This window comes from Nannobrachium achirus, assembly GCF_963921795.1.
Source record: "Nannobrachium achirus genome assembly, chromosome: 12".
In the NCBI taxonomy this organism is placed as follows: Eukaryota; Metazoa; Chordata; class Actinopteri; order Myctophiformes; family Myctophidae; genus Nannobrachium; species Nannobrachium achirus.
In genome coordinates, this window is record NC_137832.1 from 13,531,504 (window position 1) to 13,554,769 (window position 23,266).

A 23,266-nucleotide genomic window follows, 5' to 3' on the forward strand; every position below is an offset into this window, starting at 1 on the left:
TCATCATCATGACCTTTATTTAAACTCGGAGTACAATTGAGGGCAGACCCTCATTTCCAATATAGCTGAGATACAACACAATAATCAGGAATATACATACATACAGCAATAATACAATATAAATCAGACAGAATACTCCAAAAATACAAATATGCAAGGAACTAAAACATATATTAATACAAATTAATTAAAGCAGTTACAATCTAGAACATGTGTTAGGTATTGGCTTTCTGACATGGACTCCTCTTTCATTAGAGGAGGATTGTGCCATGCATTCATCCATCCATCCATCCATCTTCAACCGCTTATCCAGAGTCGGGTCGCAAGGGCAGCAGCTCCAGCAGAGAGCTTCAAAGCAATATTATCAACTTCCTCCAGGGGGATTCCGAGGCGTTCCCAGGCCAGTGCGGAGATGTAATCCCCCTATGTGGCCCTTGGTCTGCCCCGGGGTCTCTTCCCAGTAGGACATGCAGTTTATACTTAACAATTGCTTCACAGTAGCTTATTTGATTTACACAACTTTCTATATGGCAAAGGGACATTAGCATTGCTGTTATATTCCCTGTCAGAAAATATTTTTGAGGCGGCAGGTCCACAGCCAAATACATCAGAAGAAGAAGATGTTGTATTGTGTAGTCATATTACCTGTGCTAATCCAATGTGGAAACAAAACAGCATAATTTTATGCAAAGACATTGTGATGCAGTCATGGTGGAATGCTTGATTATGATTGGTCAATCACTTGAATTCAGCGGTCTGTTCACTAGTAAGAGACCACGCCTCTGCTCAAGTTGAACAAGTATATTAAACGAAGTGAATGTGAAATGTTGAGGTGAATGTAGTGTGATGATGACAGAGCCCAGGGAATGGTGAGACTGAGTGTGGGGGAAGTCTCTGGAGCGATGGTCGGTGCCACGGTAGTGGGCCATGACTGCTCTAAACAAATCAGCGTTGCGGTCCGTTCGCGAAAATGGAATGCAGGCCGCTGAAAAAACATCCTGCAGACCGGCGACCGGCCAGTTTGAAATGGTTTGCAGAGGCAAATCAAGCCGCAGGTGATGGCTGGCTAGGCGAGGTGGCGACCAGCTGCGCTGGTGGAAGAGGGCTTTGGAAGTCGGCTGCACTGGAACGGCTGCTTTCAGCGATTGAAAAAACCGACGCGTCGGAAAACAGCTCGTCATCCGAGGCATTAACGAAAAGCTCATCCATAGTGGACGGCCTCGAGCCCGAGCCTACCCTATACATATATGCACTTACAAAACGCATAAACTTAAACAACAAAAAATTCTATAAACTAAATTAAACAACGCTTGAAGGACAAGGATTTACCTTGAGACGAAGGATTTAGCTTTGAAAGCGAGGGAACTTACGAGCAAACAAGCATCAAACACTGTAGAGTTTGAGACCTACTATTGCAGATACAAACAGGTAGGGGAGGCAAACACAGTTGCTTTTATACTGTGGTGAATGTGATGTGGATTGGCCAGGAGATAGTGAGGCAGGTGTGTGTGATAAGGTGATTGTGACAGGGGAGTGGCAAGGATGAGCAGAGGTGGGTCTCCACTCCTGAACCTACGTTGCCAGCAACTACATTTATTTTTGAATAATGACCGCTGAACTCAATAACAGACTACTCTCTAACCAAAGACTCAGAGCACCTGACTCATGTTAACCTGCGTTGCTTGATTTTGTGTTGTATCCATCACGGCAGCACATAAACCCACAATCATGTAGAGCTAAACATCGCTTACAAGAATGTTTCTGATAACAGTTGAAGCCAGAAATAGATAATGCACTAACCAAATATTGATTCTAATTTATCAACACTTCCCATTGTTTTCCGAGGTGACTGCGTTGCACTGGACGCACCCGGCATAATTGACTGAAATGCTTTTATTTACTGTATGAAAGTATTCTATTAATGTATACATATACGATAAGCAATGGAATCCTTCATTTTGTTTTGGTTCAATGATTACCTGCTCCCCAAATGATTATTCCTTGCATATTGTGTCATTGTTACATTATGGTGTTGTTGCTGCATGAAGTTAACCTTTAACTTACAGCATGCTTATGTTCACACCCACAGAATAGATTTCTAAGAGATTGTTTGATTAATCCAGCCCACATATCTAAGGACATCGGCGTAGAAACCAGGAAGGTTCTGATGACCACCACATTCCGCCGTCCCCCAGCTCACCACGCCTGCGATGTAGTGAACTCCGTCTTCTTTGCACAACAGAGGTCCGCCTGAATCACCCTGTAAGGACAAAGAACGAGTATGAATAGCATGATAGCCAAGCCCCACCCTGCCAGCGTGTGATTGGCTGAAGTCCCTTTGAGCCGCATTCGGACGCAGAAGCAGTCCCCAGGACAATATTTACTATTCTGTCCCCCAGTATTTGTAACTCGAACGGTGCTGAGTCGGCTCATGTGACCTTCGCACCACTCGGCCCGGCGACTTGCTTGCTACCGCTCGGTCGCCTGAGACGTTGCGCCACAGTTGTCCGTGGTGGCGGAAAAAGAAGTGGCACAAGTGGGATGCGAACTCGGAGTGTATGGATAGCGAGTCATGACACTAGTCCACTAGTCCACTGAGAAGCCAGTTCTGAGAAGGGGCATTCGGTCTGTATTAGTAGGGGAGGAAAAGCCCAGCGTAGGGGAGGAGCCTCGCGAGGTTGTCACTCAAAGTGACGCCAGCTAATCACAGCGTGTCTTTTCCGGGACCAGGCAGAATGCAGCTCTTTCGCTAGTATGCGTTCCAATAGGCTCTATGCACAGCAGCCATATTGGAAAGACATTGGGCCTCTTCCTTCAGGGGCTACCAATGATTTGGTGCTTAAGGCTGTTCTGGTCACACAGAGTCAGGGTGCTGATATTGTTTATGTTGGCTCACTGGAAACACTCTGCTACACCAGTGGGTCTCAAATGTGGGACTCATGGTTCTTTGAGGGGCTTCCAAATGACCCCTTATGTTTGTGTAACTCTGAGAGTGTACAAATTGAACCAAATGGACCTCCGCATTTCCTTGAGTGCGGAAGAGCCTGGGATGTCTCCGTACCCTTCCAGTCAGACGGTAACATACGGTATGTCCCAATAAGTCACAATATGCATTTTAAGGAGTGAGAATGTTGTCTGAATATGTGGCCATGAGACATAAGGCACAAAAGGCGTGTTTCCATTGTGTTCTTTCTCTCAACATGCACGTACACGCATGCGGGCACACATGCACAGTTGCACACACGCACGCACGCGCACGCACGCACGCACGCACGCACGCACGTGCACACACACACACACACACACACACACACACACACACACACACACACACACACACACACACACACACACACAAACACTAACCTCGCAGGTATCGACTCTTTTGACCAAGTCTCCTGCACAGATCATGGTGTCGTCCAGTAGGCCAATATCCAGTGGTTGGCCGACATACTTCTCCACACATTGCTGTTTAGACATCAAGGGAATGCGGGCATATGACAGCTTGTCTGGCTTGTACACTGAGGGCAGAGGACACAGAGAGGCAATGAGAGAAAGACTGGACACAATGTTGCGGATCGTTACTCACACAATACATGTACGTTAAACCTAAGGTTAAGGAGGGAGGGGATCAGAAATGACTAGGCTACATTAGGATCGGCCAAGAGAGGCGAGGTTGAGATGGATTGAAATGTACAACGGAGGGTTAAAGGAGTAGTTCACCCCCAAAATGTATGTGTCGCATTCCTAGGACAAAAAATAGTTTATTGTAAATGTACCCCAAATTGATTCTGGATTGATACCCATCCGGACAAATCATTGTCTTAGGAATGGAATTAAAAACCAAAACATATTATTGAACTCAAGTCTCCATGGCGTGAGTAATCAATAGGGATAAAGTCATTTTGGGGGTGAACTACTCCTTTAAGTGGTCCATGCTGAAGATGGAGCTAAAAGAAGAAGAGGACGGCCAAAGAAGAGGTTCAATGATGTTGCGAGAAGCATGACATGCAGGTACAGTAGCTAGAGTGACCAGAGGAAGACGCAGAAAACAGAAGCAGACAGAAGAAGCACAGAAGGAAAATAAGAAGAAGAGAAGGAAGCCAGTTGAATATTGAACATTGAATGGTACAGTGGAATAAATGGATGAGCTCCCTAGACAAACCGCCTGACCAACTCTACCTGCCATATCATTAGATAGACAGTCATTTCAAAGTGATTGCCTATCAAACACTTTGTAGCTTGTATTTGAGGTGTGATTAGTGGTAGTGTAGTGAGTACTGTAGTTGTAGCTTGTATTTGAGGTGTGATTAGTGGTAGTGTAGTGAGTAGTTGTAGCTTGTATTTGAGGTGTGATTGGTGGTAGTGCAGTGAGTAGTTGGATACGTACAATGTTCAGTGCTGCCCCATCCAGAGGTGACACACACCTTTCCATCGGGGAAGTGCTTGTTTGGCAGACAGGCAGTCTTAACAAAGACGGATTCCTTGGCACAGAATGGGCTGTCGGTGACTTTCAGCTGGAGTAACGCTGAGACACAGTGGATGGAATGGTACATCAGCGTCTCTGACTTAAATGGTACAGTAAATGGTGCATTTAATTATATAGCACCTTCATCCAAGAAACTTTACAGAGATTGTGCATTACATTCACCCATTCACTCACACATTCATACACCGACCAAGGCAGAGGATGCAAGGCGCCAACCTGCAGTTAGAGGTTCAGAGTCTTGCTCAAGGACACTTCGACAATACCTCTGGGGGAGCACGGGATTGAACTGGGAACCTTCCGGTTGCCTAGCCGCCAAACCTGAGCCACTGCCGCCCTAACTTACACGTACATATATGTCATAATTTATTAAATGATGATAATAATAATCATAATAACAATACTAATAATAAAAATAAAGCTGCAAGCAGCCATGATCGGACCATCGCACCTCCATCAACATTAGGAGCAAATATCGACCAATCAGAAAAGGGAGCAGAGCTAAGTAACTCTAATGAAGGACAAGTAGTCCAGTGAGGCGACTCTAAGAACTGTTCAAAAGTTATCACAAAAGATAGGCCACCTGAAGACTGGAGTCACCAGCATATTCACACTGGAGAAAAACCTTTTCACTGTAAAGAGTGTGACAAGAGTTTCAGTCCGTTAGGTGAACTGAAGACACACCAGCCTACCCACACAGGAGAAAAGCCTTTTTCACTGTAAAGAGTGTGACAAGAGTTTCAGTCAGTTAGGTAACCTGAAGATTCACCAGCGTTTCCACACTGGAGAAAACACCTTTCTATTGTAAACAGTGTGACAAGAGTTTCAGTCATTCAGGTGACCTGAAGTTTCACCAGCGTTTCCACAGTAGAGAAAAACCTTTCATCTGTAAACTGTGTGACAAGAGTTTTAGTCGGTTAGATGTAGTGAGGATTCACCAGTGCATACACACTGGAGAAAAAACATCTGCAAATAGAAGAAAACACCCAATGTGGTCACACAGAAATATGGCTGTAGGCTGATAAATAGAAAAAAATAAAAGCGAAGCTTTGCGGCACAGACATACGTACAAACAGACAAAGCCAGATGTAGCAGCGGTAGCACCGCTCAAAAAACTAGACTGCACTCTGTCGAGTTGCCGACAGAGTGCGTAGCACAAGTAGGTTGATGAGTGCTGATGAGTGCTGATGAGTGCTGTCTGCTAATTGGTGCAACACTGCTCCCTCATTGGCTAATTGGTGCCACATACAGACAGCACTCTTCACCCTACTTGCACACTCTGTTGGCACAAGTAATAAGAGGTGTGTGGCCACTAATTTGCATATTTAGGAGCACTTAATCCATGAAAAATTGCCTTGTTATAGAGCTACTGAATATGAAAATATGTCTAAATCAGCAATTATTTTGCTTGGGAACCATGTTTTTCTGATTCCACACCCTTGACTTGTGTTAAATGGCCATGCACAAATGCATGTATCTCAGAATGCATGTGTATCAGAATGGTAACTGGCTTGGTTAACACATTGGCCTCACCAACGTCATTATGAGCAGTGTTGTAGATTGTTGTCCTGTAATCGTTGTGAGGGATGGCTCTCTCCACACGGATGACCTGGACGTAGTCTTCCTGTTTTCTAATGTCCACTGCCCCCAAGACCACCTGCATTTCCGTGTAATCCTGTCTGGAGAATCAACCAGTCAGTCATTAGCTGCGCTTACATTGACACTTCTTATCGTGTTAAACCCTCAACTCGATTAAAAATGCTGTATTTACAGTATGTATATATGCACCTAAATGAACCAGATCAAACCCGATTACAATTTTAATTGCATGCAGAGGGGGTGCCTACACCTTTTCACAACCCGATCAAGAGGAAAGGTCTTCCATGTATAGCCTACACCTTAACCCAATAACTATCTGATACTTTTTTTTTTACTGCACATGCTTCCTTGTCATTTATTGGTGTGACTTTTTTATTTGTGTTTCATTAATTATTTTATATTGACAATGTTTTAATCTATATATCTATAAATGTACGGAATCTGTGTGTACGTGGCACACGCAGGCTATATTCACACAAGCTATTTTCAATAAACAAATATAATTGTTTCCAATCCAGTTAGCCAACACTGCTTCTTCAGTAACGGCAGTTTCTAATGCGTTTTGTCTAATTTGATTCAAAATACAGTTCATGTATTATTAGTGTACTGGTAAAAAAAAAGTGAGACAGCAGTTCAATGTATTGCCTCTTAATGACCCATCTTGTGACCATTTCTTTCAGTCCTGATCCCTCTGGATGAGGAAACACTGCATTATATATTCATGACGATTCAGTTACAATAACACGCCACCTCATTACAGGTTTAGAATGATTTGTGCAGAAATAAATTGCATAATGTGATTGCATAAACCCATTAAATCTCCTTTAGTGCAGCTTACATGCAATGAGCGGCAGTGAGAACCCAACAGGATGCAATGAGGACACCTCCACAGGCGTGTACGAACGGATCAGATGAGCCAGTGGTTCTGATCTGCAGGGATGCCTGCCATGGATTATCCCCGGGGCGAGACACCTTGCCAAAACTGATCCTGGTTGAAAAGCCAAGGTATGGCCTGCCACACTGGGAGAACTGGGCCGGGGGTGCTGGAGACATAGTAGGACCTTGGAAAGAAGGTTGTGTGTGTTAAAGGTCGACTTCTTCAGGCATTTTCAACCTATTATCATTGGTCCTCTGTAATGCTCATTTATACCAGTGGTTCTCAACCTTTTCAGGCCGCGACCCCAAACATAATCATGTTTGAACTGGGAGCACAAAGAGTTGAGGCATTACATTTATGGTTCTATTGTGAGAATAGCACAGTGGCAGTGGCATACCAGGTTTAGGACCATAGGCGGACTTTGCCATTTGCCCTAGGGGGGCAGGTTTGAGCAGCAACATGCCAATTGTCAACCAACCCCTCAACACTAACTTATCACACTGTCCAACTACTGTTATTCATTGTGTCCACCAGACCACTAGTGTACCAAATAAAACAACAATTATGTGTGGTTAGAGCAGTGTCATTTTACAAATTGTGTTCATTATTAAGTAAAATAGCTACTTTCATTATTGGAAACACAGTTGCAGCTTACAAGAAATGCCAATAAGAATAAACCATTTGATAATCTCAGCTATAATTTCTAAATGGCTACAAAACATTTTGTTTGATGCAGGACAATAATTATTGTAATTTAATTTATTGTAAGTAATGAACAATAAGGGAATATCAGTGAATAATAAATAAAAAATATATATATTTTTACATTTTAAACCCCTTTTTAATTATGTTTCAAGCCTAATATGTGTAATCTTTGTGTAATCAGTTCGGATATTGCAGGTATGTTCAGGTATATTCATAGTCTGACAACCCCCATTCTTAGCAATGCTATCTTCAGACAGAGAGGCTCTGATCACTTAACATTCCAATCAATCAACTTATTGTCGCCAGCTGGTCTCTGTGTGATGGGGAGAAACCAGTGACTATTAGTTGGTTAATTCTTTAAAAAGTCATAACTCTTGACAGGAATGGGCTAGAGACTTACTTTTTTTTCCTAAATGCTCAGAAATGCCTGGGGGTGCAGTGCACCCCCTGCACCCCCATAAAGTCCGCCTATGTTTAGGACTGCAACCTTTCAGAGAGTAGCCAGTAGCCCTTGTACCATTCACCCAACACTGTGGGTGTGGCTAACTTCAGCTGGGTCACCACCCACCAGACAACCAGGCATACTTAATGAATGGGTGGGTGTGGCCACATAAAAACATAATGTTAACACTTTCTGTACACTTTTTTTGGAGAAAAAAATCCTCCTAGTATAATCATAATACCTGATAATCATGTTTTAGGGAGGGAAAAATCATGGCACCCCATCTTTAAGGTTTGTTATTTGTCCTCAGTAGAAATTCCCTTTCAAGTAATCAATAAAATAATTGTTATGAACTTTACTACCTGGCCCAGGAGCATCATCACATCTGGGGACCTGGCAGTACTCCCAGCGTGTCTGTGAGTCAGTGGTGTAGCACCATGGCATCCGCTCATTGTCTGGATTACGGCAGTAGTTCTTGTCCATGCCTCTGACAAAAATATTTGGGTAGGTAGAGTACAGTTGCTTGAAAATATACAAATGGACAGAGAGACAGACCATTTACAATTTAGGCATTCAGCAGACACTCTTTATCCAGAGTGACTTACAGTAAGGAAGGTAAACACACAGATGAAATGCAGAGAGACAGTGTAGTAGTGCGCACACCAAGATCATAGCTTCAGTCTAAGCAATATCATATTAAAACAAGTACTTACTTACTTTTGCTTATGTTTAAACTATAGAAAATATAGGATGCCAGCCAGGTAAACAAATGAAGCATCTGTCTAAATAGCATCTAAATTACATTTCAACCTTTGCATAAGACTGCATGATCATCAAGGCTCGGTCCAGGTGGAGTGCTACGGGCTAAGAGCCCGTTTACGTGACGCTGTTTCCACGAGAAATCCGCAAAATGAAATGTCAGATGTTATGACTTCCGTTCAATGGCATTTTCGAGGGTTTGAAACGCAGGATAGTAAATCCGAATGAGTGAAAATCTGTGAAACGATCCTCCTCGCGTTTCCATCTAAACGGGCAAGTTACAGTGTTGGGGAAGTTACTTTGAAAGCGTAAAAAAGTCACATGCCAGCAGAAATATGCCTCTCAACTGAGTTTTATATTTTATTTCAAAAAGGTTGACATTTTCTTTAGTAAACATCTGTTCCCAAAATAAAGTTAAAATTATGATCTGTTGAGGACACTGTTATATGAGTCAATCGTATCACATCGCTATGCATATTAACTAAACTACATGACATTTGATCGTAACAGTAAAACTATACTTAACTTTGCTGTAAAAAGAAATTGGGCCTATGCCTCTCAACTGGGTGTTATACTTATATTTAACAAAGGTTTACATTTTCTTTTGTAAACATCTGTGTTCCTAAAATAAAATTCCACAAAAAAAGAGGATCTGTTGAGGATACTGTATGACATTTGATCTTCAATTTGATCACATCTCTAACTGTAACTTAACTGTAAAAAAATAAAGAAAAAGACTGGTGCCCTGTATAGTGATAGCTACACCTTTGCTATACCTATTAATTAAACTGTTACATGACATTTGATTGTCAATCTTAACAAAACTTAAATGTAAAATGATAACTTCGCTTGTAACTTCTTAATTGTAACTTGTAACTTGAGCCAAAAATGACCCAAAATGCATCTCAGTTACTTGACGAGTTACAGAATTATGAATGTAACTAATTTACAGCAAAATGTAACTTAGTTACGTAACTCAGTTACATGTAACTTTAACTTCCCCAACACTGGAAACCGCAAAATGTATGGCATGACTGACGCTGCAAAGCCGACAGCAGTGGAGTGCATTGGAGCCTGTACGCCGCCATGGTGATTATGTAAACAAATCACACAATAAGGAAGGAGAGCGTACACGATGTCACACACTGCCAGATAGTGTGTCACTGCCACCTGCACACTACATTGTTTCATTCTCTGGTGCGTGTTCGTATGAACCCGGGACCTCGTCGTTCTCTCTACAGACCGTTGTCGTCCGTCCGTCCGACAGACAGACAGACAGAGACAGACAGACAGACAGACAGACAGACAGACAGACAGACAGAAGGCTCGATATATGACTAAGGAGATGGATGGATACTGTGGCTGGGTGTTCTTACTTGCTGGGATAGTTTTCAGGTGTGCGCCTGTGGCTGTGAGGCGTCTGGGCCGACCAGCTCTGGCAGGTTTTGCCAGAGATCGTCCTGCCAACCGTCCCCCGATAGTTTCCACCCCCGCAGGTGAAGCAGGTCAGCTCTGGAACGATGGTAGGCTCTGATGCTGAGGATAGGACAGAAGTAGATGGACGGAGGGGTTTAATAAAGACAAGAAACAAAAAGAAAAAAGAAAAATATATATAGTATATATATATATATATATATTATATATATATATCCATACTATAATTAGAGAGAGAGGTCAGTCAGTCAGTAGGTCACAAAATGCATTATCTATTCACTCGCTTCATAACCCACACTCTGCACATATTTTGCAGCACATATATTCGAACGGGTAAGGTCTAGTACAGTATATATATACACACACTGAAAACATAAAGGGGTAAGTTCATGTGAACTAGTTTGTTGAAGCTTATTCATTATAATTATCAAAATCGATATGACCGTGCCAGGCCGTATACCGTACCGCGCCGGGCCGTACCCCTTGGGATAATAAAGGTAGCTATCTATCTATACAGCGCATCACTGCACCATGTCTATGCAAGGCTATTAATCTACTTTTCATTTCAACAAATATTCACTGTGTATTCACTCCATTGTGTTCCAAAAAGTTCCTATTTATCATGACAAAGCAAAAAAATTAATAAAAATAAATATAAATTTAAAACTACACTCTTTCCATTTATGTGAATGAAAGAAAGAGGACTTTGTCCCACTGCATAACTCCACTAGCCTGGGTGCCAGCGATCTGTTTTGTCTCTCCGCATCACAGTCTGGAAAGCCTTGTATCTCCAACGGCTTTCCAGCAAACCGCAGCTTCCGATTGGTCTGTGGTGCGCAGCAACCCTAACCCTACTCTGATTCGCTGGAACAACACCACGTGGCTTTCCCATTCATTGGAACCACAGATATAAAAAGCTAGATACCTCCTCCGCCGCTGCAGTTCATTGGCGCGACTGGTCAAACACCGCTGGCGGAAGTGCGTAACTGTGGAACTGCGGAAGGCACTCTGCCCCCTCCAATGGGAAAGAGGGAGTCCTGCCAGTCCTGCATCTGATTGGCCTACCGAGCTTCCCATTATTCCCGAACAGGCTGGCACCCAGGCTATAACTCCAACCCCGGTAGCAAAAGATAATGATTTTTCTGGTTGGCCAGTCATGGACCAATCAGAAGGCTGACAAAGGGTGAATTGTGAACACTTGTGAGGCTTGTTGCTCCAACGCGCACTAAAGTTGGCACAAACTCTGCCATGACCAATAGTGATGGGTAGGGCTGTCACGATTATGACATTTTACATGACGATTAATTGTCACTCAAATAATTGCGATTGACGATTTAATTGTGTTTTTGTCGCTGACAATTACATTTCTGTTTGGCTTTTAGGCTTTGAAGTTGCACATGGTAGATATGACACATGAATATACAAAGAAACTACTGACATATTTGACAACTTTATACTTAAAAAAGAACATTGATAGTGGAAATAGCCGATCTACAAGCTCACAACGAGTCGCGATGCGACACGTTGTGAACTTGTAGATCTGCTATGTCCACTATTTTTTTTCCACTACATTGACATCAAGCTAAACTCATAGTCAGTTTCTTTGTAAACAGTACAACGAGTCCCAGAGAGATGAGGGTTTGTTATTCGTCCTCAGCTGACATTCCCTAAAAAGTAATCAATACTGTCATAGTTGGTCAAAGTTACCCGGCTCGGGAACGCCATCACATCTGGAGACCTGGCAGTACTCCCAGCGTGTCTGTGAGTCAGTGGTGTAGCACCATGGCAACCGCTCATTGTCTGGATTACGGCAGTAGTTCTTGTCCATGCCTCTGACAAAAACATGTACAGTAGATACAGTAGGTAGGTAGTACAGAGAGAGAGAGAGAGAGAGAGAGAGAGAGAGAGAGAGAGAGAGAGAGAGAGACAGATGGCTAGAAAGATGGATAGATAGTAAGGCTGGGCAATATATCGACATTGTACCTATATCGAGGTATCAACATGCGAGGAATACATATTGACAAAGACGGCTTGAAATTAGGTATTGGTGTACCTGTATGTGTCAAATTAATTAACAGACACGCTATGCATGGACGTAGCACATGCAAAAAAGCAGTCCATCGGTAACCAGGTGTGGTTATTTCAATAAAACCATGGTTGCAAAATGGAAGTGAGGCATTTAATGTCTTTATTCTATGTGTACAGTGCAATGTTTATCTGGGTTAAGCAGACAGTGGACCTAAAGCAGAAAAACATTAAAAAACGATATAATGCAATTGTTTTTACTAATATCTTGAGTAATATCGATATCAGGTATTCAACAACGTTATTGAATATTGAAGGTTTTCCTACTGTTTTCTACTGTAAATAGGTAGATGTTTGTCTGGTTGGTCTTACTTGCATGGGTAGTTTTCGGGCGTGGTCTCGTGGCTGTGAGGTGTCTGGGCTGACCAGCTCTGGCAGGTTTTGCCAGAAATCGTCCTGGCAACCGTCCCCCGATAGTCTCTGCCGTCGCCACTGTAACAGGTCAGCCCTGGGATGGTGGTAGGTGGACAGGACAGGAAGGAGTAGATGGACGGAGAGAGAAAAGACAAGGATCAGGGTTTTGCATTTTGCTAGATATAGGCTAACCTTCACCTTAAGATATTACTGTGTTAGTATTAGTGTTGTAGATGCACAAGATGCTGGGAATTCTGTGATAATTATTCAAAATCAGTGGTGTGTGTGTGTGTGTGTGTGTGTGTGTGTGTGTGTGTGTGTGTGTGTGTGTGTGTGTGTGTGTGTGTGTGTGTGTGTGTGCGCGTGTGTGTGTGTGTGTGTGTGTGTGTAGGCGTTACCTATGCTAATGCTCTTACAAATAAGCTCATTGACCACACCTTGGTAAGACCCAAGTATAGCCTATAATTAACTAGAAATTCTTTGCCTGGCATTGCCAGCCTCTATCACACACTTCGTTTTGGGAAGAGAGTGATTTTTGGGTTTGCCCCAAACCACGTGCCCCAAGCCTACAGAAACCACGTGCCCCAAGCATACAGCCCTGATTTGCCAACCCTTGAAGCTGGTTGAGGAAATAGAATCTCAATGGATCGGTGCCAGACCGTACTACAACACCACTACCGCCAGATGGTGTTGTTGTGTTCGGTCTGGTTTATTAAGCAGGCAAAGAAATACTGTTCCTATGAAACAGTGTGGGCTCGCTGCTCCCTCATTGGCTAAAGGCCCTGCCTTTGTACTGTCGGACAGTTTTTTGAGGAGAATAACCATAGTACATAAAGATTTGTGAGAACATAATACAAAATATTTCATGTGTTGTTGTTATTTATATCAGGTCGCACTTGTTGGTGATGATGTCACCTAGATGTCACGCCCTGTCGTAATCGTTTCTTTTTTCTTTTTGAGGAGAATAAACTTGACCTATAAAGATTTGGTATAACATACTGGTCTCGGCTTCCACAATAAGACCAATAGCAATACAAGATTAGTGCCTTGCAATAGTATTCAGGCCGTGACCAATTCCCCAGATTTTCACTTTTATACCTCAAGTAACACCATCCCGCAGGTGTAAACCTCATGTCCATCACCTAGGAGAATTAAGCCTCTATCATAGTCCAAGGTGAAGAGCTACCTCACCGCAGTGTAGTTTTCTAGCTATCACCTAAACATGTATAACAAAGCCTAGGTGATATCTAGAAAACTACACTGCGGTGAGGTGATAGCTCTTCACCTTGGACTATGCTCGAAGCTCACATGCCTCAACCCAAAGGCCTGTCCACACTGTCTCCGACTCTGTCACCAACTCCCCGTCGGAAAGGTCCGGTTCAACTACAAAATGACATCACTCACATCTTTTGAAAAGCATTTCCCCGAATTAGAGTTCAGAAAGTTGAACTCTCAGACGAAAAGAGGACAGGCCTCCAAGCCAAGTCACAAGAGCTGGCACTCAAGACAATCAGAATACAGCACTTTGATCCTTGAAACAGGAATTCTCAGGTTTAATTAAAAGAAAAAAAGAAATTTAGTTACCTTTGAGTTACCTGGGCATACAAGCTCACAGCGCAGCACCGAGTGCCGCGCTGCGAGATTGTAGATCTACTATTTTTGAAAAGTCGTGAAATTGTGTGCAAATCTTTGAATGTATGTATTTTTTAAGCGAACATTTTAACTCAAATTTTGCCTCTGGGGGTCCCTGGAACAAAATATTTTGAGATGGGGGTCCGTGGCCAAATACATATCATTTTGGGGGTCCTTCACACATGAAAACATTTGAGCACCACTGACATAGAAACATAGGTTTTTCAAAAAACCTTAGAAGGATTTGAAATATTCAAAGACAAAGAATTTTCACAATTTTTCAAAAATAGCAGATCTACAAGCTCACAGCGCAGCACAAGGTGTATCACTGTGAGCTTGTATATCTGCTATTTTTCAATGGTTAAAGCACAAAATAATGCATAATAATGTGTTCCCAGTCTAAATGGGTTAAACCCCCTCCCCCTATGAAGAACATACGCAGTGAATCCTTGTACCCAGGGCCCAGAATATGGTGTGACACCCCTGCCTGTCGTACAGTGTATGGGCACCTTAACACAGAGCAGGGCCAGGTCCACAGTGGATACGGGAGCAGGGAAGTGGAGGGTAGTCAATTGGTCAAAACCAATTGGCTTAGGTTTGTGGAAGATGGTGGGTTCATCTACTTGCTTTCTGTAGGCCAACAACTTTCTTTTTTTTCTCTTTCTTTCTTGCAAAATGTTAGCAATGGTATCTCTCCCCCTGTCTGTCGCTCTCAACATAAATCCTAACGTAAGCTATACTTAGTTGCGTGCAGGCATCACGCACCGGAAATAGCAGATTCTGTATTTTCGCATATATATATTTTTTTTCATGAAACCTGCGCGCGACTAAGTATTAACCAGGAATAACACCCTCCCATGGCAATCCACTCCTATCACGTTACTGTCTCCACCCCTCAATGAAAGACCGTCTGTCTCCAGCGTTTGTCGGGGAGGAAAGGCCAGAGGCAGTCGGTGATGGCGGCATGGAAGGGCCGAGGCTGCACGCCAAGTCCTAGCAGCTCAAGTCGGGAGCACTCCAACTGGGAATTCTGCGGCCGCTGGGCCCCTGCACCAACTGGCTGCTCTGTCAGCGGTATCAGATGATTAGTGGGTAAGTTGAAAGCCTGGGCAATGGCAACGGCCATTTCATATTTGGTCATCTGTTCTTTAGCCGAGCAGTGGAAAATTCCGCGGATAGATGGATCCTGTAGCCGCCCCTCCGCTAGCTTCCGACAGACTGCAGCCACATCCCTGACATCGGTTGGAAACCTCTGCTGGCAGTGGTCCAGCGTACAGCTCTCTGCTGCCCCCTCCTGGACTCGATTCCACAGCACAGTCACGGCACTCTCTGACACACGCTCCACCTCTCCATAGAGGATGGGTATGCGAAGGATAGCTGCACCTGGACAGTGTCGGAGCGTCTCCGTCTCACCCTCCAGTTTACTTCTGCCATAGAGATTGAGTGGGTTTGGCGCGTCGTCCTCTCCATAGGGAGGGTTACGGCCGTCAAACACGTAGTCGGTACTGATGTAGATCAGGAATATCCCAGGGATTGATGCTGCCTCCTTGGCCAGTGTTGCCGTGGCGTGCACGTTGAGTTTGATAGCCGCCTCGGTGTCTCGTTCAACCACATCCGGTCTCCTCTCGGCAGCACAGTGGACGATCACGTCTGGCTGGAAGTCCTGTACGACCGCCTTGACTGCGTCCTCGTCCAATAGGTTACAGCAGAGGAACCTCGGCCGGGCGCGGCTGTAGCCCGTCCCCAGAGTGTGCCAGTTGTTGTCGTGGAACTCCTTGTAGACGGCCCGGCCCAGCAGGCCCGTGGCACCAGTCACCAGGACCCTTCGACACGGGATGGACACATCCTCCTCACGACCGCCATGCTCAAATCCAGGCATTCTTTCCCCGATGAGGAGATGACAGAGCAGAATAGTGGCAAGACACACACAGAGATGCTAGCAGTGCAGTACTACACAGTGATGCCACTACACCACAAGTACTGCGTTCGGATGCGTATGTACGTATGTAGGTATGTCAGTGTTTGTTTAAGCCCATAACCCAATCAGGGACTGGTAACGTCATTATTACCAGAAAATGAGGGATGTCGCATGGCTTGGTGCATACATGGAGCTCCGCTTGGCACCGCTGCTCTGCTGAGAGCAAGATGGGGTGGTGGTTCATCATCAAATCTGCATCTATACATGGACTGTGACTGACCTCACTCACAACACAACCAGTTGCTGTGCAACACCGATGTGCGCAGGCTAACCGCCCCTCCATGTTTGGGTAAGAGTGATGTCATCAATATGGAGATCGTTATGGAGAGATCCACATAGATGCCATTCCATTATTAGACCCAGTTTATTTATTTTAAGTGTTAAGGCAACCAGACTATAGTACTTCTCCGACTTTCTTCCTTCCATCCATCCATCCATACTTTATTTTTGCTGCGCTACTCCTCCCACAGTTTTGGTGGCACACACTTGGGCCTTATGTCAAATCAACCGACCTGAAATAAATAACAAGTTGGCACTTCGACAGAGTGCCAACTTGCCCACCCACATACAGTACATTGTACATACTGTACATACAGACAGCACAGAAAGTAATACTCGTGCGCTCTGCTGGCACACAAGTAGGCCATATATGGCCACGAGTGCACCAGGCGCAAGTTGGCGCCTCGACGTGTGGTGCAGTCTATTTTCTCTCTCAACAGCATAGTAACCAACATGCAGTAGCAGTATACGTGTATATGGGTATCTGCACATTTGTAAAGTTACAACTTAATAACTTTGACTTCAATGATAACACATTGATTGATTTTCTGGTGTGGGCAACTTTAATGATAGAGACACTCACCCCAGAGGGACACTATATTTCCACACTCACTCCAGAGGACCACTATATTTCCAAACTCACTCCAGAGGACCACTATATTTCCACACTCACTCCAGAGGACCACTATATTTCCAAACTCACTCCAGAGGACCACTATATTTCCACACTCACTCCAGAGGACCACTATATTTCCAAACTCACTCCAGAGGAGAGAGTAGAGAGTGGAAATATAGTAGAGAGGTAGAGAGTTTGTCAAAAGGTCCCTGGTTTGATCCCTGAGCAAGAAACATAAACCCAAACTCTTCCCAAGGTGCTATATTGATAGCGTTTACTGCTCCTAATATTTAGCATGCACATATATGCAGAGGATACGTTTCACATATATGTGCACCATGAGGCCGATCTGAAATATTCTGGGTTGAGGTTCTTCCTTGTCCTGCTGTGAGCCTGCTGTGAACATCAATGACCACTGTATTTTTGAAACCCTGGCTATGGGCCTACCCGACTTCAGTCGGGTTCAGCAGTAACTGTGTACACTTCCAAGACAGCAGACCAGAGGTGACTTCTTGGGACAGACGGCCCAAAAAGTCAAACGTTTGACTGGAAGTTACGATTGAGTGAGCTACGATTCTGTCCCTATTTTGATACTGCTACTACTGATGCTCAGTAATAGAACAGTAAACCGTGAGCTTGGGAACAGCGACATCATGCTTAATGCATGGTCAACAGTTTCTCTGCAAACAGTACATTGAGTCACAGAGAGATGATTGTTTGTTATTCATCCTCAGCTGAAATGTCATAAAAGTGAGAAAAGAAAATACAAATACAAAATCATTCAATCATAAGTCATGAAAGTGGTCTGAGCTACCTGGCTTGGGAACATCATCACATCTGGGGACCTGGCAGGACTCCCAGCGTGTCTGTGAGTCAGTGGTGTAGCACCATGGCGCCATCTCATTGTCCGGATTACGGCAGTAGTTGCTGTCCAAGCCACTGACAAAAACACATGTAGGTAGGTACAGTAAGTAGAACATTTAAGCCCCTTTTTGCAGCTTAAGCACCACACTACACAACACAACACTATACTCCACCCCTCCACACCACACCACACCACACCACAACACACCACACACAAATATCTACATTTTCCATTACACAAAGGTACCCCTATCAGTAAGAAACACATTGATCCTTTTAACTGTTTAAACTGTATTACAACTATCCTAATTAGATAGTTATTATACACTATAATGGATTATAACTGTGATCATAACACAATAGAATCTATATTATCATGTATTACAACTATATCCTGGTGGTTTAGCTCAGACCTCTGGAGTGGATACTTTTTAGTACCACTCTGATACCACTATCACTCTACCCAGGTCCTTGTAGTAGAAAACCTGGCACAAGTGGGAAGTGTGGAGTGGTGGGGTGTTGGGCCATTTCAGTCGAAAAGGGGCTTTAGACAGACAGAAATTCGGCTAAATAGATGGCTAGATACGGTAGAGAGGTAGATATTTGGGTGGATGTTCTTACTTGCGTGGGTGGTTTTCAGCTGTGAAGCTGTGGCTGTGGGGTGTCTGGGCCGACCAGCTCTGGCAGGTTTTGCCAGATATCGTCCTGGCAATTGTCCCCCGATAGTTTGTGCCATCGCAGGTGATGCAGGTCAGCTCTGGAGTGACGGCAGGCTCTGATTCTATGAGGACAGGACAAGAAGTAGATGGATGGAGAGAGCAAAGACAAGGATCAGAGAGAGAGGGAGTTCCTTTATCTTATTTGAGTTTTCTTTTCTTAACAGGCAATTAAGAGAATATGACAAATATAATAAGCATTTAACAGAGTGTTGCTGCATGCATGAGGACCATAATCGAGAGCTGTTTTGCTATTTTCTGTAGGACTATTAGGATTTACAGTACCTAAGTTGTGAAATTACTAAGATAGTATCTGGTATGTACTTTGAGTGGGAACCGGTTGTAAGAAAACTTTGTTTCACTAAAACCAGGCAGTATATGTGGTCTTGAAGAGAATCATACAGTGAGTCACAGATGAGTCCTCAGCAGAAATTTGAAATGAACTTCACTAAGTGGTCAAAGTTACCTGGCTCGGGAGCACTATCATCACAAGTGGGGACATGGCAGTACTCCCAGCGTGTCTGTGAGTCACTGGTGTAGCACCATGGCATCCTCTCATTGTCTGGATTACGGCAGTAGTTGCTGTCCAGGCCTCTGACAAAAACATGTACAGTAGGTAGGTACAGTAGGTTAGACAGACAGCTGTGTAGATGCATAGATACTGTGTAGATTAGAAAATATCTGTGGTTCCTTACTTGCATGGGTAACTCTCGGGCGTGCGCTCATGGCTGTGAGGTGTCTGGGCCGACCAACTCTGGCAGGTTTTGCCAGAGACAGTCGTGGCAACCGTCCCCCGATAGTTTCTGCCGTTGCCACTGTAACAGGTCAGCTCTGGGACGATGGTAGGTGGACAGGACAGGAAGAAGTAGAGGGATGGAGAGAGTAAACACAAGGATCAGTGTTTTTGGTAGAGAGTTTGTCAAAACAGAAGGTCCCTGGTTTGGTCCCTGAGCAAGAAACATAACCCCAAACTCCTCCCTGGGTGCTGTATTGATAGCGTTTACTGCTCCTAATATTTAGCATTGCAAATATATGCAGAGGATACGTTTCACATATATGTGCACCATGAGGCCAATCTGAAATATTCTGGGTTGAGGTTCTTCCTTGGCCTGCTGTGAGCGTGTATGCAAGTGTAGAGTGACTCACAGCCTCAGTCTGATGGCCTCAAAAGTCTAGCATCTCCCTCTGTCCATAGGGATATCCCTTTAGAATCAATCGTTAAGATATTGGACTTTCACGTGGGAGACCTGAGTTTGAAACCCGGGCGTTACACAAGGTTTCCGGCTGACTGGTCCAGAGGTGCCGGAGATTAGCTGTTCACAAACACACCGATGGACGCACGCACACACATGCGATTATCTTGGTGGTTCCCCAGATGATTAGCTTTAATGTTGATAACATTGTTTTCTCACAAACAAATCAACACAACAGTATACTTGTATACAGGGTATCTGAACATTTCTAAAGAGTCAAGCCTTAAATTGCAATTATAAGACCTTTTTTATACTACACAAGAAAGAGGCAAACATTGTGAAAATAGCTCATGAAAACATAGCGCTCATGACAGACAGACAGAGCTGATTTGGACATAAATCATTCATACATTCAAGTGCTCTGATTAATAGATGTGATATTTCAAGTGACTTCCTTTTCCTTCCGTTGCTGTTTAGTTGGTCAAATGATAATCTTCCCAAATGTCAGGCTCACCTGCCCGCCTATGGCAATGTTTATCATTTGTTATTATAAATACACTTTATAACTATAATGTGCTGTTCCACTAAGCTTATAGTGCATTATGACCAACACTTATAATACATTATAAACCTTGTTATAAGATGTTCATGGTCAGTCACGTCGTATACTAGTTGGTCAAATGTTAAAGGTCAAATGACATTCTGTTTTTACCAATCATAAAAGTCTTTGCCCTGGTCCTAAAAACATGTTTTAAAATGTTTAAACTTGAAAATCCACTCCATGGAGCCATGGTCTCTCTCTCTGTTTAGGTGTCATGAAAAACGGTCTGTCACCTGAAATACTCTATAATCACCACCAGGGGAGCCTCTCTCTCCCACTCATTCTAACAAATATTAGTATAGCTTGAGTACAATTTTGAATATTTGTACTTTACTTGAGTATTTCCAATTTTCAATTCTTATACTTCTACTCCACTACATCTCAGAGGCAAATGCACTTTATCTCTCCACTACAATCATTTGGATTTTGATTATTAATACAAATCACTCACTTCAGCCCTTATAGGCCAGCAGTTCTCAAACTATGGTACCCAAAGTGGCCACTGGCCACACACACGCACACGCACACGCACACACACACACACACACACACACGACACACACACACACACACACACACACACACACACACACACACACACACACACACACAGAGGTCCGCCCCGGCTCCAACACTGACCGAGAGATGCATGCTCGCAGACGCGATGCATGTGTTTCGCTGCTTTGCTTTGGTACAAGACACACTGTGACACACACACACACACACACACACACACACACACACACACACACACACACACACACACACACACACACACACACACACAGAGGCTGAGCTGAGCCCTGACGAGGCACACACAAACAGCATCGAGAGTCGCGAGTGTTTTTTTCTTACCCCGGGACCGAGGTTACCGGATCTCTGTGGTTACATCTGTACCCCCGCGGAGTTCAATTTAGACCGTACGCGGTAGCGTTTCAATAGCTCCGCTCCGCGCTGCAGAAAAACTTCACGGTCCTTCTGTAGTTATTATAGTAACATATTTTGGCTAAATGCCTCCGTTTAGAGAACCACCTATTGCTTGTGTTATCATAGCGTTTTACTGTCTGCTCGCCGAGTCGCCGTGCCCGTGTGTGTGGGGGGGAGGACAGGGCAGCGTGGAGTTATAGTCGGCTGCTCCACGGAGCTCTGCCCCGGGAGTAGTGCGCTGTCCTCGGACTCGGTAATGAGGAGGGAGGCGCTGTCCACAGACCCAGCCAGGGCGGAAAATACATAGCGGTACATAGCGATTTTCATTATTTCACAAAAGCATAAACTGACTACTTGATATGAAGGATATTGATGTAAATAAGATATCCCAATGGGTAAATATATTTTATAGGCCCGTATTTGTTATTAAAGGACAATTTATGTAGAGGTTCCTCATATAATCTTGGGCTGCGGTGAGAGGGTGGAGGAGAGAGACAGTATGAGACCATGACGTAACAGCCCGAGGGCAGTGGATCCACGCGTCAGAGCCGATCAGAGCCTAATTATGCAGAAAATACAAGACCACAAAGAAACCACTGCATGTTGAAATCTCCGTTTTTTTTGGTGTAATTGAGGCCAGATAAGATAAAAAAAAACATAAAAAATAGAAAAAATATTTTTTCATGTCATATCCACTTAATCTTACCAAATGTCAGGCTCTCCAGCCGCCTATGGCATCACACAAACTGGTTAAAATTGGCAAGTTTAGGCTAATTTAAAAAAAAAAAATATATATATATATATATAAATATAAATATAAATATATATATATATATATATATATATATATATATATATATATAATCATGAACTCTGGGAGATCCCAGGATCAAACCACGAGGTTCCCATCCGGACGCTCTATACCGGCCACTCTACCTCTGAGCCACTGCCGTCAAACCGTGAGATCTTCAACACATATTACATCCAATCTAATGAGCCTTACCTGCAGCATTCACAGAGTTCAGAGTATGCAGCCACACGGAGAGGAGACAGCACTGTATTATCACATGCATCTCTGAACATTAATCTTTGAAAGTGTAAAATGAGAGCAGTGAGGAGAGTAGAATGGAAATGCCTGTTGTGTTCTAGCCTCCACCACAAGGAAGGGTCAAAGGTCGAAGTGATATGACTCAGGCACATGCACACATAGACATCAGAGGGGGCTTGATCCCCTGCCCTCTTATCCCTCTGTAAATGGTGCCCTCTCCAGACCGTGAATGCAGTTTCCACTGGTGAAAGAAACGCAAATGCCCTCTTTCCATGCCATACCCGAAGGCAGCATTCAAGAGAACTGCCTTGTCCAAACTCTCCTGAACTTGAATGCAGCATCTTATTATAAAACAAACATTCTCTCTGTGTAGAAATCCATAACATACGCCATATCTCCAGCATTGACTTGATTATGTTTAGTTCAGCGTGGTATCAGGCACCGAAAATAGCCAACCCCCAAGTTCATGTGTTGCACTGCGATGCGTTGTGAGCTTGGAGGTCTACTATTTTCATTATTTTCACCAAAAGGCCCTTTTAGAAATGTCAGCCCCTGCCTCTCTAACATGCTCTGCACGTCCCTGACCATGATGAAGTCAGCACTTTAGATGAGGGATGCAATGTTTACATACAGCTCTTGTCTTATAATGCACAAGCCATACAGTGCCTAAA

General features: G+C 43.8%; 2 protein-coding genes across 2 annotated transcripts; both read right to left on the reverse strand.

Annotated features, from left to right (window-relative positions):
- Positions 1-22,707, reverse strand: LOC308296192 (plasminogen-like). Its single transcript, XM_080739362.1, has 14 exons — positions 22,551-22,707; positions 19,522-19,657; positions 19,293-19,420; positions 18,732-18,891; positions 18,061-18,185; positions 12,700-12,835; positions 12,010-12,134; positions 10,245-10,404; positions 8,472-8,596; positions 6,924-7,146; positions 6,020-6,165; positions 4,391-4,528; positions 3,367-3,521; positions 1-2,260 (listed from the first exon to the last, which is right to left on the reverse strand). The coding sequence occupies exons 1-14, from the start codon at positions 22,618-22,620 to the stop codon at positions 2,099-2,101; spliced, it is 1,989 nt and encodes a 662-aa protein (XP_080595488.1). The 5' UTR covers positions 22,621-22,707; the 3' UTR covers positions 1-2,098.
- On the reverse strand, positions 15,269-16,252 carry LOC308294934 (methionine adenosyltransferase 2 subunit beta-like; the record flags this gene model as incomplete). The annotated part of the gene is made up of 1 exon (XM_080737873.1): positions 15,269-16,252. The coding sequence occupies one exon, from the start codon at positions 16,250-16,252 to the stop codon at positions 15,269-15,271; it is 984 nt and encodes a 327-aa protein (XP_080593999.1).
- Positions 22,708-23,266: the final 559 nt, after the last annotated feature.

Excerpts from the sequence above, each read along its gene's own strand:
- LOC308296192 (XM_080739362.1), bottom strand. The coding sequence starts at position 22,620 with ATGCATGTGATAATACAGTGCTGTCTCCTCTCCGTGTGGCTGCATACT. Across the intron at positions 7,147-8,471 it reads TGATGATGCTCCTGGGCCAG|GTCCTACTATGTCTCCAGCA; the intron begins GTAGTAAAGTTC and ends CTTCTTTCCAAG. Across the intron at positions 6,166-6,923 it reads CTCACTGCCGCTCATTGCAT|ACAGGATTACACGGAAATGC; the intron begins GTAAGCTGCACT and ends TTGATTCTCCAG.